Source organism: Scomber scombrus, chromosome 10 (assembly GCF_963691925.1).
Source record: "Scomber scombrus chromosome 10, fScoSco1.1, whole genome shotgun sequence".
NCBI lineage: Eukaryota > Metazoa > Chordata > Actinopteri > Scombriformes > Scombridae > Scomber > Scomber scombrus.
This window is the reverse complement of record NC_084979.1, coordinates 32,010,082-32,026,300: the sequence shown is the minus strand read 5'-3', so window position 1 is coordinate 32,026,300 and position 16,219 is coordinate 32,010,082. Positions and strand designations below refer to the sequence as shown.

At 41.8% G+C, this 16,219-nt stretch overlaps 1 protein-coding gene and 19 non-coding genes across 20 annotated transcripts in view; all 20 read right to left on the bottom strand.

The window, feature by feature from the left end:
* The window catches only part of itpr3 (inositol 1,4,5-trisphosphate receptor, type 3), a gene marked incomplete in the record, with an annotated part of 118,258 nt that overhangs the window by 79,602 nt on the left and 22,437 nt on the right, over window positions 1–16,219 (bottom strand). Inside the window, 9 exon segments of the mRNA XM_062427517.1 lie at window positions 10,909–11,160; window positions 11,279–11,394; window positions 12,028–12,100; window positions 12,842–12,961; window positions 13,176–13,348; window positions 13,791–13,955; window positions 14,076–14,217; window positions 14,706–14,866; window positions 14,997–15,096. Coding sequence (XP_062283501.1) covers window positions 10,909–11,160; window positions 11,279–11,394; window positions 12,028–12,100; window positions 12,842–12,961; window positions 13,176–13,348; window positions 13,791–13,955; window positions 14,076–14,217; window positions 14,706–14,866; window positions 14,997–15,096 — 1,302 coding nt within the window.
* trnak-uuu (transfer RNA lysine (anticodon UUU)) lies at window positions 139–211 on the bottom strand. The gene has a single exon. It is a non-coding gene; the product is annotated as a tRNA-Lys (tRNA).
* On the bottom strand, window positions 746–818 carry trnak-uuu (transfer RNA lysine (anticodon UUU)). The gene has a single exon. It is a non-coding gene; the product is annotated as a tRNA-Lys (tRNA).
* On the bottom strand, window positions 1,306–1,378 carry trnak-uuu (transfer RNA lysine (anticodon UUU)). The gene has a single exon. It is a non-coding gene; the product is annotated as a tRNA-Lys (tRNA).
* Window positions 1,679–1,751, bottom strand: trnak-uuu (transfer RNA lysine (anticodon UUU)). Its single transcript has one exon. It is a non-coding gene; the product is annotated as a tRNA-Lys (tRNA).
* On the bottom strand, window positions 2,668–2,740 carry trnak-uuu (transfer RNA lysine (anticodon UUU)). Its single transcript has one exon. It is a non-coding gene; the product is annotated as a tRNA-Lys (tRNA).
* On the bottom strand, window positions 3,232–3,304 carry trnak-uuu (transfer RNA lysine (anticodon UUU)). The gene has a single exon. It is a non-coding gene; the product is annotated as a tRNA-Lys (tRNA).
* On the bottom strand, window positions 3,595–3,667 carry trnak-uuu (transfer RNA lysine (anticodon UUU)). The gene has a single exon. It is a non-coding gene; the product is annotated as a tRNA-Lys (tRNA).
* trnak-uuu (transfer RNA lysine (anticodon UUU)) lies at window positions 4,167–4,239 on the bottom strand. The gene has a single exon. It is a non-coding gene; the product is annotated as a tRNA-Lys (tRNA).
* Window positions 4,540–4,612, bottom strand: trnak-uuu (transfer RNA lysine (anticodon UUU)). The gene has a single exon. It is a non-coding gene; the product is annotated as a tRNA-Lys (tRNA).
* On the bottom strand, window positions 5,534–5,606 carry trnak-uuu (transfer RNA lysine (anticodon UUU)). The gene has a single exon. It is a non-coding gene; the product is annotated as a tRNA-Lys (tRNA).
* Window positions 6,098–6,170, bottom strand: trnak-uuu (transfer RNA lysine (anticodon UUU)). Its single transcript has one exon. It is a non-coding gene; the product is annotated as a tRNA-Lys (tRNA).
* trnak-uuu (transfer RNA lysine (anticodon UUU)) lies at window positions 6,471–6,543 on the bottom strand. Its single transcript has one exon. It is a non-coding gene; the product is annotated as a tRNA-Lys (tRNA).
* trnak-uuu (transfer RNA lysine (anticodon UUU)) lies at window positions 7,078–7,150 on the bottom strand. Its single transcript has one exon. It is a non-coding gene; the product is annotated as a tRNA-Lys (tRNA).
* On the bottom strand, window positions 7,451–7,523 carry trnak-uuu (transfer RNA lysine (anticodon UUU)). Its single transcript has one exon. It is a non-coding gene; the product is annotated as a tRNA-Lys (tRNA).
* On the bottom strand, window positions 8,058–8,130 carry trnak-uuu (transfer RNA lysine (anticodon UUU)). Its single transcript has one exon. It is a non-coding gene; the product is annotated as a tRNA-Lys (tRNA).
* Window positions 8,618–8,690, bottom strand: trnak-uuu (transfer RNA lysine (anticodon UUU)). Its single transcript has one exon. It is a non-coding gene; the product is annotated as a tRNA-Lys (tRNA).
* On the bottom strand, window positions 8,991–9,063 carry trnak-uuu (transfer RNA lysine (anticodon UUU)). Its single transcript has one exon. It is a non-coding gene; the product is annotated as a tRNA-Lys (tRNA).
* trnak-uuu (transfer RNA lysine (anticodon UUU)) lies at window positions 9,598–9,670 on the bottom strand. Its single transcript has one exon. It is a non-coding gene; the product is annotated as a tRNA-Lys (tRNA).
* Window positions 10,170–10,242, bottom strand: trnak-uuu (transfer RNA lysine (anticodon UUU)). The gene has a single exon. It is a non-coding gene; the product is annotated as a tRNA-Lys (tRNA).

The window sequence follows — 16,219 nt, the reverse complement described above, 5'->3', positions numbered from 1 at the left end:
GATGGGTACAAGATGTCCTAAGTGAAAGCCTTAACTTTACTGAGTCAATCTTTTTCTTCAACAACTCATCCTAGGATTAATCTATAAATTCAGACCCTCTAGTAAGTGACAGGCTTGTCTGGTTTCCTTAATATACTTTGCCTGAACAGGGACTTGAACCCTGGACCCTCAGATTAAAAGTCTGATGCTCTACCGACTGAGCTATCCAGGCTCTGTGAGAAGCCTTCTGTGGAGGAAAAACTCAACATCCCAAATCATATATTAATACACCAGTTCATAATTTCATTTAGCAGACGATAAAGTGATGAACATCTGAGAGTTTATACAATAAAAGCAAGATTAGCAAGATACTACCTTGACAGTATATTTCTTTTGGTAGCTTAAATCTCCTTCAGACACATCATGGCAGCTACAACTGAACTCTGTTCACCTCATGCAAGAACATTTTTGTTTTCTTTCCCCAAAAGTCTGACTGTGGTAAAGTTTGTTCATACAAATGTCCAAGGAAAAATTTACTTTTGGGTTTTGCTTTAATTTCTCTATATTAAGATTATGCAGCAACTACCACCTTGAGGCTGAAGTTGATATGTATCTTCAAGTGTAATACCACCGATGGGTACAAGATGTCCTAAGTGAAAGCCTTAACTTTACTGAGTCAATCTTTTTCTTCAACAACTCATCCTAGGATTAATCTATAAATTCAGACCCTCTAGTAAGTGACGGGCTTGTCTGGTTTAATATACTACGCCTGAACAGGGACTTGAACCCTGGACCTTCAGATTAAAAGTCTGATGCTCTACCGACTGAGCTATCCAGGCTCTGTGAGAAGCCTTCTGTGGAGGAAAAACTCAAGATCCCAAATCATATAATAATACACCAGTTCATAATTTCATTTAGCAGATGCTTTTATCCAAAGTGACGAACATCTGAGAGTTGATACAACAAAAGCAAGATTCTCGTCTAGTTTGACAGTAAGACACGTCATGGTAGCTACAACTAAACTCTGTTCACCTCATGCAAGAACATTTTTCTTTTCTTTTCCCAAAACTCTGACAATGGTAAAGTTTGTTCGGTCAAGTGTTCCAAGTTGAATCTAGCGAAGTTTACTGTTGGGTTTTACTTAAATTCCTCTATATTGCACCTCATCGGTAATTACCGCCTGGAGACTTAAGTCGATATGTAATACCACTGATGGCCACTACATGTCCCAACTTTACTAGGTTTGTCTTCAACATCTCATTCTGGTCTCAATCTTTAAATTCAGACCCTCTAATAGGTGTGGGGCTTGTCTGGTTTAATATACTTCGCCTGAACAGGGACTTGAACCCTGGACCCTCAGATTAAAAGTCTGATGCTCTACCGACTGAGCTATCCAGGCTCTGTGAGAAGCCTTCTGTGGAGGAAAAACTCAAGATCCCAAATAATATCTTAATACACTAGTTAATAATTTCATTTAGCAGATATTTCTCTATATTAAGATTATGCAGCAACTACCACCTTGAGGCTGAAGTTGATATGTATCTTCAAGTGTAATACCACTGATGGGTACAAGATGTCCTAAGTGAAAGCCTTAACTTTACTGAGTCAATCTTTTTCTTCAACAACTCATCCTAGGATTAATCTATAAATTCAGACCCTCTAGTAAGTGACGAGCTTGTCTGGTTTCCTTAATTTTCTTCGCCTGAACAGGGACTTGAACCCTGGACCCTCAGATTAAAAGTCTGATGCTCTACCGACTGAGCTATCCAGGCTCTGTGAGAAGCCTTCTGTGGAGGAAAAACTCAACATCCCAAATCATATATTAATACACCAGTTCATAATTTCATTTAGCAGACGATAAAGTGATGAACATCTGAGAGTTTATACAATAAGAGCAAGATTAGCAAGATACTACCTTGACAGTATATTTCTTTTGGTAGCTTAAATTTCCTTCAGACACATCATAGCAGCTACAACTGAACTCTGTTCACCTCATGCAAGAACATTTTTGTTTTCTTTCCCCAAAAGTCTGACTGTGGTAAAGTTTGTTCATACAAATGTCCAAGGAAAAATTTACTTTTGGGTTTTGCTTTAATTTCTCTATATTAAGATTATGCAGCAACTACCACCTTGAGGCTGAAGTTGATATTTATCTTCAAGTGTAATACCACCGATGGGTACAAGATGTCCTAAGTGAAAGCCTTAACTTTACTGAGTCAATCTTTTTCTTCAACAACTCATCCTAGGATTAATCTATAAATTCAGACCCTCTAGTAAGTGACGGGTTTGTCTGGTTTCCTTAATATACTTCGCCTGAACAGGGACTTGAACCCTGGACCCTCAGATTAAAAGTCAGATGCTCTACCGACTGAGCTATCCAGGCTCTGTGAGAAGAAAAAGTCAAGATCCCAAATCATATAATCATAGTCAAGATCCCAAATCATATAATAATACACTAGTTAATAATTTCATTTAGCAGATATTTCTCTATATTAAGATTATGCAGCAGCTACCACCTTGCGGCTGAAGTTGATATGTATCTTCAAATGTAATACCACCGATGGGTACAAGATGTCCTAAGTGAAAGCCTTAACTTTACTGAGTCAATCAACAACTCATCCTAGGATTAATCTATAAATTCAGACCCTCTAGTAAGTGACGGGTTTGTCTGGTTTCCTTAATATACTTCGCCTGAACAGGGACTTGAACCCTGGACCCTCAGATTAAAAGTCTGATGCTCTACCGACTGAGCTATCCAGGCTCTGTGAGAAGCCTTCTGTGGAGGAAAAAATCAAGATCCCAAATCATATAATAATACACCAGTTCATAATTTCATTTAACAGATGCTTTTATCCAAAGTGACGAACATCTGAGAGTTGATACAACAAAAGCAAGATTCTCGTCTAGTTTGACAGTAAGACACGTCATGGTAGCTACAACTGAACTCTGTTCACCTCATGCAAGAACATTTTTCTTTTCTTTTCCCAAAACTCTGACAATGGTAAAGTTTGTTCGGTCAAGTGTTCCAAGTTGAATCTAGCGAAGTTTACTGTTGGGTTTTACTTAAATTCCTCTATATTGCACCTCATCAGTAATTACTGCCTGGAGACTTAAGTCGATATGTAATACCACTGATGGCCACTAGATGTCCCAACTTTACTAGGTTTGTCTTCAACATCTCATTCTGGTCTCAATCTTTAAATTCAGACCCTCTAGTAAGTGACGGGCTTGTCTGGTTTCCTTAATATACTTCGCCTGAACAGGGACTTGAACCCTGGACCCTCAGATTAAAAGTCTGATGCTCTACCGACTGAGCTATCCAGGCTCTGTGAGAAGCCTTCTGTGGAGGAAAAACTCAAGATCCCAAATAATATCTTAATACACTAGTTAATAATTTCATTTAGCAGATATTTCTCTATATTAAGATTATGCAGCAACTACCACCTTGAGGCTGAAGTTGATATGTATCTTCAAGTGTAATACCACCGATGGGTACAAGATGTCCTAAGTGAAAGCCTTAACTTTACTGAGTCAATCAACAACTCATCCTAGGATTAATCTATAAATTCAGACCCTCTAGTAATGATGGGTTTGTCTGGTTTCCCTAATATACTTCGCCTGAACAGGGACTTGAACCCTGGACCCTCAGATTAAAAGTCTGATGCTCTACCGACTGAGCTATCCAGGCTCTGTGAGAAGCCTTCTGCGGAGGAAAAAATCAAGATCCCAAATCATATAATAATACACCAGTTCATAATTTCATTTAACAGATGCTTTTATCCAAAGTGACGAACATCTGAGAGTTGATACAACAAAAGCAAGATTCTCGTCTAGTTTGACAGTAAGACACGTCATGGTAGCTACAACTAAACTCTGTTCACCTCATGCAAGAACATTTTTCTTTTCTTTTCCCAAAACTCTGACAATGGTAAAGTTTGTTCGGTCAAGTGTTCCAAGTTGAATCTAGCGAAGTTTACTGTTGGGTTTTACTTAAATTCCTCTATATTGCACCTCATCAGTAATTACCGCCTGGAGACTTAAGTCGATATGTATTTTGAAGTGTAATACCAGTGATGGCCACTTGATGTCCCAACTTTACTAGGTTTGTCTTCAACATCTCATTCTGGTCTCAATCTTTAAATTCAGACCCTCTAATAGGTGTGGGGCTTGTCTGGTTTAATATACTTCGCCTGAACAGGGACTTGAACCCTGGACCCTCAGATTAAAAGTCTGATGCTCTACCGACTGAGCTATCCAGGCTCTGTGAGAAGCCTTCTGTGGAGGAAAAACTCAAGATCCCAAATAATATCTTAATACACTAGTTAATAATTTCATTTAGCAGATATTTCTCTATATTAAGATTATGCAGCAACTACCACCTTGAGGCTGAAGTTGATATGTATCTTCAAGTGTAATACCACTGATGGGTACAAGATGTCCTAAGTGAAAGCCTTAACTTTACTGAGTCAATCTTTTTCTTCAACAACTCATCCTAGGATTAATCTATAAATTCAGACCCTCTAGTAAGTGACGAGCTTGTCTGGTTTCCTTAATTTTCTTCGCCTGAACAGGGACTTGAACCCTGGACCCTCAGATTAAAAGTCTGATGCTCTACCGACTGAGCTATCCAGGCTCTGTGAGAAGCCTTCTGTGGAGGAAAAACTCAACATCCCAAATCATATATTAATACACCAGTTCATAATTTCATTTCATTTAGCAGACGATAAAGTGATGAACATCTGAGAGTTTATACAATAAGAGCAAGATTAGCAAGATACTACCTTGACAGTATATTTCTTTTGGTAGCTTAAATTTCCTTCAGACACATCATAGCAGCTACAACTGAACTCTGTTCACCTCATGCAAGAACATTTTTGTTTTCTTTCCCCAAAAGTCTGACTGTGGTAAAGTTTGTTCATACAAATGTCCAAGGAAAAATTTACTTTTGGGTTTTGCTTTAATTTCTCTATATTAAGATTATGCAGCAACTACCACCTTGAGGCTGAAGTTGATATTTATCTTCAAGTGTAATACCACCGATGGGTACAAGATGTCCTAAGTGAAAGCCTTAACTTTACTGAGTCAATCTTTTTCTTCAACAACTCATCCTAGGATTAATCTATAAATTCAGACCCTCTAGTAAGTGACGGGTTTGTCTGGTTTCCTTAATATACTTCGCCTGAACAGGGACTTGAACCCTGGACCCTCAGATTAAAAGTCAGATGCTCTACCGACTGAGCTATCCAGGCTCTGTGAGAAGAAAAAGTCAAGATCCCAAATCATATAATCATAGTCAAGATCCCAAATCATATAATAATACACTAGTTAATAATTTCATTTAGCAGATATTTCTCTATATTAAGATTATGCAGCAGCTACCACCTTGCGGCTGAAGTTGATATGTATCTTCAAATGTAATACCACCGATGGGTACAAGATGTCCTAAGTGAAAGCCTTAACTTTACTGAGTCAATCAACAACTCATCCTAGGATTAATCTATAAATTCAGACCCTCTAGTAAGTGACGGGTTTGTCTGGTTTCCTTAATATACTTCGCCTGAACAGGGACTTGAACCCTGGACCCTCAGATTAAAAGTCTGATGCTCTACCGACTGAGCTATCCAGGCTCTGTGAGAAGCCTTCTGTGGAGGAAAAAATCAAGATCCCAAATCATATAATAATACACCAGTTCATAATTTCATTTAACAGATGCTTTTATCCAAAGTGACGAACATCTGAGAGTTGATACAACAAAAGCAAGATTCTCGTCTAGTTTGACAGTAAGACACGTCATGGTAGCTACAACTGAACTCTGTTCACCTCATGCAAGAACATTTTTCTTTTCTTTTCCCAAAACTCTGACAATGGTAAAGTTTGTTCGGTCAAGTGTTCCAAGTTGAATCTAGCGAAGTTTACTGTTGGGTTTTACTTAAATTCCTCTATATTGCACCTCATCAGTAATTACTGCCTGGAGACTTAAGTCGATATGTAATACCACTGATGGCCACTAGATGTCCCAACTTTACTAGGTTTGTCTTCAACATCTCATTCTGGTCTCAATCTTTAAATTCAGACCCTCTAGTAAGTGACGGGCTTGTCTGGTTTCCTTAATATACTTCGCCTGAACAGGGACTTGAACCCTGGACCCTCAGATTAAAAGTCTGATGCTCTACCGACTGAGCTATCCAGGCTCTGTGAGAAGCCTTCTGTGGAGGAAAAACTCAAGATCCCAAATAATATCTTAATACACTAGTTAATAATTTCATTTAGCAGATATTTCTCTATATTAAGATTATGCAGCAACTACCACCTTGAGGCTGAAGTTGATATGTATCTTCAAGTGTAATACCACTGATGGGTACAAGATGTCCTAAGTGAAAGCCTTAACTTTACTGAGTCAATCTTTTTCTTCAACAACTCATCCTAGGATTAATCTATAAATTCAGACCCTCTAGTAAGTGACGAGCTTGTCTGGTTTCCTTAATTTTCTTCGCCTGAACAGGGACTTGAACCCTGGACCCTCAGATTAAAAGTCTGATGCTCTACCGACTGAGCTATCCAGGCTCTGTGAGAAGCCTTCTGTGGAGGAAAAACTCAACATCCCAAATCATATATTAATACACCAGTTCATAATTTCATTTAGCAGACGATAAAGTGATGAACATCTGAGAGTTTATACAATAAGAGCAAGATTAGCAAGATACTACCTTGACAGTATATTTCTTTTGGTAGCTTAAATTTCCTTCAGACACATCATAGCAGCTACAACTGAACTCTGTTCACCTCATGCAAGAACATTTTTGTTTTCTTTCCCCAAAAGTCTGACTGTGGTAAAGTTTGTTCATACAAATGTCCAAGGAAAAATTTACTTTTGGGTTTTGCTTTAATTTCTCTATATTAAGATTATGCAGCAACTACCACCTTGAGGCTGAAGTTGATATGTATCTTCAAGTGTAATAGCACCGATGGGTACAAGATGTCCTAAGTGAAAGCCTTAACTTTACTGAGTCAATCTTTTTCTTCAACAACTCATCCTTGGATTAATCTATAAATTCAGACCCTCTAGTAAGTGACGGGCTTGTCTGGTTTAATATACTTCGCCTGAACAGGGACTTGAACCCTGGACCCTCAGATTAAAAGTCTGATGCTCTACCGACTGAGCTATCCAGGCTCTGTGAGAAGCCTTCTGTGGAGGAAAAACTCAAGATCCCAAATAATATCTTAATACACTAGTTAATAATTTCATTTAGCAGATATTTCTCTATATTAAGATTATGCAGCAACTACCACCTTGAGGCTGAAGTTGATATTTATCTTCAAGTGTAATACCACCGATGGGTACAAGATGTCCTAAGTGAAAGCCTTAACTTTACTGAGTCAATCTTTTTCTTCAACAACTCATCCTAGGATTAATCTATAAATTCAGACCCTCTAGTAAGTGACAGGCTTGTCTGGTTTCCTTAATATACTTTGCCTGAACAGGGACTTGAACCCTGGACCCTCAGATTAAAAGTCTGATGCTCTACCGACTGAGCTATCCAGGCTCTGTGAGAAGCCTTCTGTGGAGGAAAAACTCAACATCCCAAATCATATATTAATACACCAGTTCATAATTTCATTTAGCAGACGATAAAGTGATGAACATCTGAGAGTTTATACAATAAAAGCAAGATTAGCAAGATACTACCTTGACAGTATATTTCTTTTGGTAGCTTAAATCTCCTTCAGACACATCATGGCAGCTACAACTGAACTCTGTTCACCTCATGCAAGAACATTTTTGTTTTCTTTCCCCAAAAGTCTGACTGTGGTAAAGTTTGTTCATACAAATGTCCAAGGAAAAATTTACTTTTGGGTTTTGCTTTAATTTCTCTATATTAAGATTATGCAGCAACTACCACCTTGAGGCTGAAGTTGATATGTATCTTCAAGTGTAATACCACCGATGGGTACAAGATGTCCTAAGTGAAAGCCTTAACTTTACTGAGTCAATCTTTTTCTTCAACAACTCATCCTAGGATTAATCTATAAATTCAGACCCTCTAGTAAGTGACGGGCTTGTCTGGTTTAATATACTACGCCTGAACAGGGACTTGAACCCTGGACCTTCAGATTAAAAGTCTGATGCTCTACCGACTGAGCTATCCAGGCTCTGTGAGAAGCCTTCTGTGGAGGAAAAACTCAAGATCCCAAATCATATAATAATACACCAGTTCATAATTTCATTTAGCAGATGCTTTTATCCAAAGTGACGAACATCTGAGAGTTGATACAACAAAAGCAAGATTCTCGTCTAGTTTGACAGTAAGACACGTCATGGTAGCTACAACTAAACTCTGTTCACCTCATGCAAGAACATTTTTCTTTTCTTTTCCCAAAACTCTGACAATGGTAAAGTTTGTTCGGTCAAGTGTTCCAAGTTGAATCTAGCGAAGTTTACTGTTGGGTTTTACTTAAATTCCTCTATATTGCACCTCATCGGTAATTACCGCCTGGAGACTTAAGTCGATATGTAATACCACTGATGGCCACTAGATGTCCCAACTTTACTAGGTTTGTCTTCAACATCTCATTCTGGTCTCAATCTTTAAATTTAGACCCTCTAATAGGTGTGGGGCTTGTCTAGTTTAATATACTTCGCCTGAACAGGGACTTGAACCCTGGACCCTCAGATTAAAAGTCTGATGCTCTACCGACTGAGCTATCCAGGCTCTGTGAGAAGCCTTCTGTGGAGGAAAAACTCAAGATCCCAAATCATATATTAATACAACAGTTCATAATTTCATTTAGCAGATATTTCTCTATATTAAGATTATGCAGCAACTACCACCTTGAGGCTGAAGTTGATATGTATCTTCAAGTGTAATACCACCGATGGGTACAAGATGTCCTAAGTGAAAGCCTTAACTTTACTGAGTCAATCTTTTTCTTCAACAACTCATCCTAGGATTAATCTATAAATTCAGACCCTCTAGTAAGTGACGGGCTTGTCTGGTTTCCTTAATATACTTCGCCTGAACAGGGACTTGAACCCTGGACCCTCAGATTAAAAGTCTGATGCTCTACCGACTGAGCTATCCAGGCTCTGTGAGAAGCCTTCTGTGGAGGAAAAACACAACATCCCAAATCATATATTAATACACCAGTTCATAATTTCATTTAGCAGACGATAAAGTGATGAACATCTGAGAGTTTATACAATAAAAGCAAGATTAGCAAGATACTACCTTGACAGTATATTTCTTTTGGTAGCTTAAATCTCCTTCAGACACATCATGGCAGCTACAACTGAACTCTGTTCACCTCATGCAAGAACATTTTTGTTTTCTTTCCCCAAAAGTCTGACTGTGGTAAAGTTTGTTCATACAAATGTCCAAGGAAAAATTTACTTTTGGGTTTTGCTTTAATTTCTCTATATTAAGATTATGCAGCAACTACCACCTTGAGGCTGAAGTTGATATGTATCTTCAAGTGTAATACCACCGATGGGTACAAGATGTCCTAAGTGAAAGCCTTAACTTTACTCAGTCAATCTTTTTCTTCAACAACTCATCCTAGGATTAATCTATAAATTCAGACCCTCTAGTAAGTGACGGGCTTGTCTGGTTTAATATACTTCGCCTGAACAGGGACTTGAACCCTGGACCCTCAGATTAAAAGTCTGATGCTCTACCGACTGAGCTATCCAGGCTCTGTGAGAAGCCTTCTGTGGAGGAAAAACTCAAGATCCCAAATCATATATTAATACACTAGTTAATATTTTCATTTAGCAGATACTTTTATCCAAAGTGACGAACATCTGAGAGTTGATACAACAAAAGCAAGTTTCTCGTCTAGTTTGACAGTAAGACACGTCATGATAGCTACAACTAAACTCTGTTCACCTCATGCAAGAACATTTTTCTTTTCTTTTCCCAAAACTCTGACAATGGCAAAGTTTGTTCGGTCAAGAGTTCCAAGTTGAATCTAGCGAAGTTTACTGTTGGGTTTTACTTAAATTCCTCTATATTGCACCTCATCAGTAATTACCGCCTGGAGACTTAAGTCGATATGTATCTTGAAGTGTAATACCACTGATGGCCACTAGATGTCCCAAATTTACTAGGTTTGTCTTCAACATCTCATTCTGGTCTCAATCTTTAAATTCAGACCCTCTAATAGGTGTGGGGCTTGTCTGGTTTAATATACTTCGCCTGAACAGGGACTTGAACCCTGGACCCTCAGATTAAAAGTCTGATGCTCTACCGACTGAGCTATCCAGGCTCTGCGAGAAGCCTCCTGTGGAGGAAAAACTCAAGATCCCAAATAATATATTAATACACCAGTTCATAATTTCATTTAGCAGATGCTTTTATCCAAAGTGACGAACATCTGAGAGTTAGTTTGACAGTATATTCCTTTTGGTAACTTGTTTACGAAAAGTTTAGAATATGCTCTTCAGACACATCATGGTAGCTACGACTGAACTTTGTTCAACATTTTCGTTTTCTTTCCCCAAAAGTCTGACTGTGGTAAAGTTCGTTCATACAAATGTCCAAGGAAAAATTTACTTTTGGGTTTTGCTTTAATTTCTCTATATTGCACTTAATAAGCAACTAACACCTTAAGCTTAAGTCGGTATGTATCTTACAGTGTAATATCACTGATGGCCACTAGACGTCCCAACTGTAATAATACACTAGTTCATAATTTCATTTAGCAGACGCTAAAGTGACGTACATCTAAGAGTTGATACAATAAAAGCAAGATTGTCAGTACATTTCTTCTTACTTTTCTACTTTAATTTCTCTAATCTCTCTTCAGATTAAAAGTCTGATGCTGTACCGACTGAGCTATCCAGGCTCCTGTCACTTACAGCTGGGATAAAGAAAATCATCACTTCTCATAACTCCAGTAACAATACTTGAGGAATACTTTAAAGCGTCTCACTCTTTGATGGTGATAGACGTGGGGATTTCAGTCCAGAGGCGGGCGAACTTCACAGGAGTCACCAGCTCCTGAGGGTCTCGGTCTACGTGGGCGTGAAGCATGAGGCGACAGAAAGACGCCCGGAGGTCAAAGGGCAGCGTCTCGTCCATCATGCACAGGAAGATGAGCTCAATGTCCAGCTGTTTGGAGATCTCGTCTATGGCCAGATACTGACGGTCCAAACACATCCGGGCAAAGAGCTTCAGCTGGTACCTGAATACATAAACAGACAGTCATTGAGTGAGTGATCCGTTTAAATCCATGTTTCCACAGAAGGAGGACTGTGGGTTTAGTCCTCCATCACTTCCATTGTAAATTGAACATTGTCTACCTGTAGTAGGTCAGGACGTTCTCATCGTGAGCGTTCCCCTGCCTCGCCTCCTGAGCCAGCTGTCTGATGCTCTTTTCCTGTTTCTCATTGGTCTTGTCTATCCATAGCAGCCACACCTACAGGAAGTAACAAGAACAGAAAGAAACTGATAAGACAGAGATGATCATCCACAGCTTCATTCGTTAAAGCAATAGTTTTTCTCTCTGGCAGAAAGAAACTGAATAAGCAAATTTAACTACTACTACTACTCCTTTAACCCTCCTGTTGTCCTCGAGTCAAGGATGGAAGGGAGGAAGAAGGAAGGAAAGGAGGAAGGAAGGGAGGAAGAAGGAAGGAAAGGAAGAAGAAGGAAGGAAGGAAGGAAGGAAGGAAGGAAGGAAGGAAGGAAGGGATGTAGAAGGAACGAATGGAGTAAAGGAGGGAGGGAAGGACGGAGTAAAGAAGGCAGGAAGGAAGGTAGGGAGAAAGGAAAAGAGGAAGGGAGGAAAGAAGGAGAGAAGGGGGGAGGGAGGAAAGGAAGGAAGGAAGGGAGGAAAGAAGGAACAGTCAAAAACAGACGGGGTCAATTTGACCCGGGAGGACGACACGAAGGTTAAAGCTGCAAATGTAAACTTTTTTTATACTAGGACAGAGCGTCAGTGTATATTGCATATTTTGTCTTTGATTGCTGCCACTTGTGTTTTGTCCCCATCAGATTTCAGTTGAAAGCATATATTTAAAACTTCATCATAAACAACCAGCAAATCTACCTCGTCATCGTCTCCGAAGTCATCCAAGTATTCTCCCTGACCACCAGAGGGCGCCTCTTTGGGGACACGACGCCTGTGCAGAAATAAAGGGAAAAATGTAACATGTTGACATTAAAAGCATAATTTAGACTAAATAAATAATAAGTACAATACATAATACTGCAGTACTTTTACTGTAATACTGCATACTACATCACTCATAATACTGCAGTACTTTTACTGTAATACTGCATACTACATCACTCATAATACTGCAGTAATTTTACTGTAATACTGCATACTACATCACTCATTATACTGCAGTACTTTTACTGTAATACTGCATACTACATCACTATAATACTGCAGTACTTTTACTGTAATACTGCATACTACATCACTCATAATACTGCAGTACTTTTACTGTAATACTGCATACTACATCACTATAATACTGCAGTACTTTTACTGTAATACTGCATACTACATCACTATAATACTGCAGTACTTTTACTGTAATACTGCATACTACATCACTCATAATACTGCAGTACTTTTACTGTAATACTGCATACTACATCACTCATAATACTGCAGTACTTTTACTGTAATACTGCATACTACATCACTATAATACTGCAGTACTTTTACTGTAATACTGCATACTACATCACTATAATACTGCAGTACTTTTACTGTAATACTGCATACTACATCACTCATAATACTGCAGTACTTTTACTGTAATACTGCATACTACATCACTATAATACTGCAGTACTTTTACTGTAATACTGCATACTACATCACTGATATAAGTTGTGACTGTCCTCACTCTGTCTTGATGAGGATATCCTGGTTTTTGGGGTCCAGCACACATTTACAGATGAGCTCCTGTGTGACGGGGATGGCCACGTTGTTGGACACACACAGGTCTGACAGGTAGTCCAGAAACCTGCAAACACACACACATACACACACACACACACACACACACACACACAGAGACACACACACACACAGAGACACACACACACACACACACACACAGACACACAGAGTAAGACATCAGACAGCAGTGACCGTCTCCTCCCTCCCTCCCTCCCTCCCTCCCTCCCTCCCTCCCTCCCTCCCTCCCTCCCTCCTCTTTTCTCCTCCTCCATGTTTACCTCGGTTCCCGGTTCTTTCGGACCAGGCTGACGAACGTCTCCACCTCGGTCTTGGTGATGTGTTTCTCCAGCAGTTTGCGGTTGTTGTGCAGTAGAGCCGTGATCGTGTCCTCGGCCAGAATGTCGTAACCGATCTGACTCTGCATCACGCCAAACTGCTTCGCTATGTGCTCCTGGAGGCAGGAAGAAGGGAAACTGCTTTAACCCTCCTGTTGTCCTCGAGTCAAGGAAGGAAGGAAGGAAGAAGGAAGGAAAGGAGGGTGGGAGGAAGGAGGGAAGGAGAGGGGGAGGAATAAGGAAGGGAAGGAGGGAAGAAGGAAGGAGGGAAGGAAGACGGGAGGAAAAGAGGGAGGAAGGAAGGGAGGAAGAAGGAAGGAAAGGAGGGAGGAAGGAAGGAAGGAAAGAAGGAAGGGAGGAAGGAAGGAAAGATGGAAGGAAGGACAGACGAACCAAAGAAAGGAAAAGAAGACAGGAAGGAAAGTGGGCCGGATTGGACCCCTCAGCGGGCTGTTTCTGGCCCGCGGGCCTCATGTTTGACATCCCTGCTTTAAGGTGACTTGGATTGGACCTGGTATCATCATGTTGCCTCTTCCTCCTCCTCCTCCTCTTCCTCACCTGGTTCTTGCGGTAGTCTTCCTGGGAGTGTCTCAGGACTCGGTAGCAGAGTCTGAACATGTACTGGTAGGGAGAGTTCTTCTGGTCGGCCAACTCCTCCAGACGCAGCAGAGGCCCCTCCCCTCCCCCCCGGTCCTTAAAGGGAGCCTTCAGGATGCCGAAGATCTACACACACACATAGAAACACACACACACAAAAACACAAACACACACTTCACTTGTTAAATGTTTAAACTTGAGTCTCCTGGTTCTGCTCTGTGATGGGTTCTAGGTTTTGGGTCGGACCTGTTTGAGGATGTTCTGCTCTCTCATCAGCTTCTGTCTCTCTCGGTTGGCTTTGCTCATGTTGACGTCGAGGACCGGCTGACCGCTGTTGATGACGTCGGCCACGAAGAAGACGACGTCCTCCAGCAGCTTGATGGCAAAGCTGATGAAATAAAAACCAGAGTCAACACATCTTCATATAAGAGCACAACAATATGATCTGATGAGGGCTGGATCATTAAGAAGAGGGAGGGAAGGAAGGAAGGAAGGAAGGAAGGAAGGAAGGAAGGAAAGAAAGAAAGGAAGGAAGGAAGGGAAGATAGGAAGGAAGGAAAGAAGGAAGGAAGGGAAGATAGGAAGGAAGGAAGGAAGCAAGGAAGGAAAGAAGGAAGGAAGGGAGCAAGGAAAAAAGGAAGGAAAAGAAGACAGAAACGAAGGAAGGAAGGAAAGAAGGAAGGAAGGAAGGAAGGAAGGAAGGACGGATGGATGGACGGAAAGAAGGAAGGAAGGAAGAAAGGGCAGATAGAAGGAAGGAAGGAAGGAAGTAAAAGAGGAAGTAGGAAAGTGGGCCGTATTGGACCTCTCAGCAGGCCGGTTCTGGCCCACGGTTCTCATGTTTGACCCCCTGCTTTACAGACAGTAGTTTCGTACCGGCGGTCGTTCTGGCTGATGAAGCCTTGGCTGAACTGGTCCACTACGGTGCTCAGCATGGCGCTGGCGTCGTTAGCAAAGTCCAGATCTCTGATCTCCATCACAGGGACGGAGACGATGGCGAACGCCTCCTTGTCTTCTTTGGTGGGACAAGTTCCCAACTGCAGGGCACACAGAGGTTAGTAACAATGCTACATTTTTTCATCAAAAAACAGCTATATAACATATACATACATACACATATGCCAAATACTTGTTTATGCATTAGCTTCCACACAGACTGAGACTGACCATGAGTCTGATGGGTCTCTCCTCGTCGATGTCGATGGGAACGTTGGTGCTCTGGATCCAGGTGTTGGTGCAGAGGTGCCTCAGTCGCACGTACGAGTTCCTGAAACACAGACAGTTCAGTTTCTCTTCAGCTCTGCTTCATTTACATTGTTCTGCTTCTCCTAACCCTGACCCTGCAGTCTGCTTCTCCTAACCCTGACCCTGCAGTCTGCTTCTCCTAACCCTGACCCTGCAGTCTGCTTCTCCTAACCCTGACCCTGCAGTCTGCTTCTCCTAACCCTGGCCCCGCAGTCTGCTTCTCCTAACCCTGACCCCGCAGTCTGCTTCTCCTAACCCTGACCCTGCAGCCTGCTTCTCCTAACCCTGACCCTGCAGTCTGCTTCTCCTAACCCTGACCCCGCAGTCTGCTTCTCCTAACCCTGACCCTGCAGTCTGCTTCTCCTGACCCTGACCCCGCAGTCTGCTTCTCCTGACCCTGACCCTGCAGTCTGCTTCTCCTGACCCTGACCCTGCAGTCTGCTTCTCCTAACCCTGACCCTGCAGTCTGCTTCTCCTAACCCTGACCCTGCAGTCTGCTTCTCCTAACCCTGACCCTGCAGCCTGCTTCTCCTAACCCTGGCCCCGCAGTCTGCTTCTCCTAACCCTGACCCCGCAGTCTGCTTCTCCTAACCCTGACCCTGCAGCCTGCTTCTCCTAACCCTGACCCTGCAGTCTGCTTCTCCTAACCCTGACCCCGCAGTCTGCTTCTCCTAACCCTGACCCTGCAGTCTGCTTCTCCTAACCCTGACCCCGCAGTCTGCTTCTCCTAACCCTGACCCTGCAGTCTGCTTCTCCTAACCCTGACCCCGCAGTCTGCTTCTCCTAACCCTGACCCTGCAGTCTGCTTCTCCTAACCCTGCAGTCTGCTTCTCCTAACCCTGACCCCGCAGTCTGCTTCTCCTAACCCTGACCCTGCAGTCTGCTTCTCCTAACCCTGACCCCGCAGTCTGCTTCTCCTAACCCTGACCCTGCAGTCTGCTTCTCCTAACCCTGACCCCGCAGTCTGCTTCTCCTAACCCTGACCCTGCAGTCTGCTTCTCCTAACCCTGACCCCGCAGTCTGCTTCTCCTAACCCTAACCCTGCAGTCTGCTTCTCCTAACCCTGACCCTGCAGTCTGCTTCTCCTAACCCTGACCCTGCAGTCTGCTTCTCCTAACCCTGACCCCGCAGTCTGCTTCTCCTAA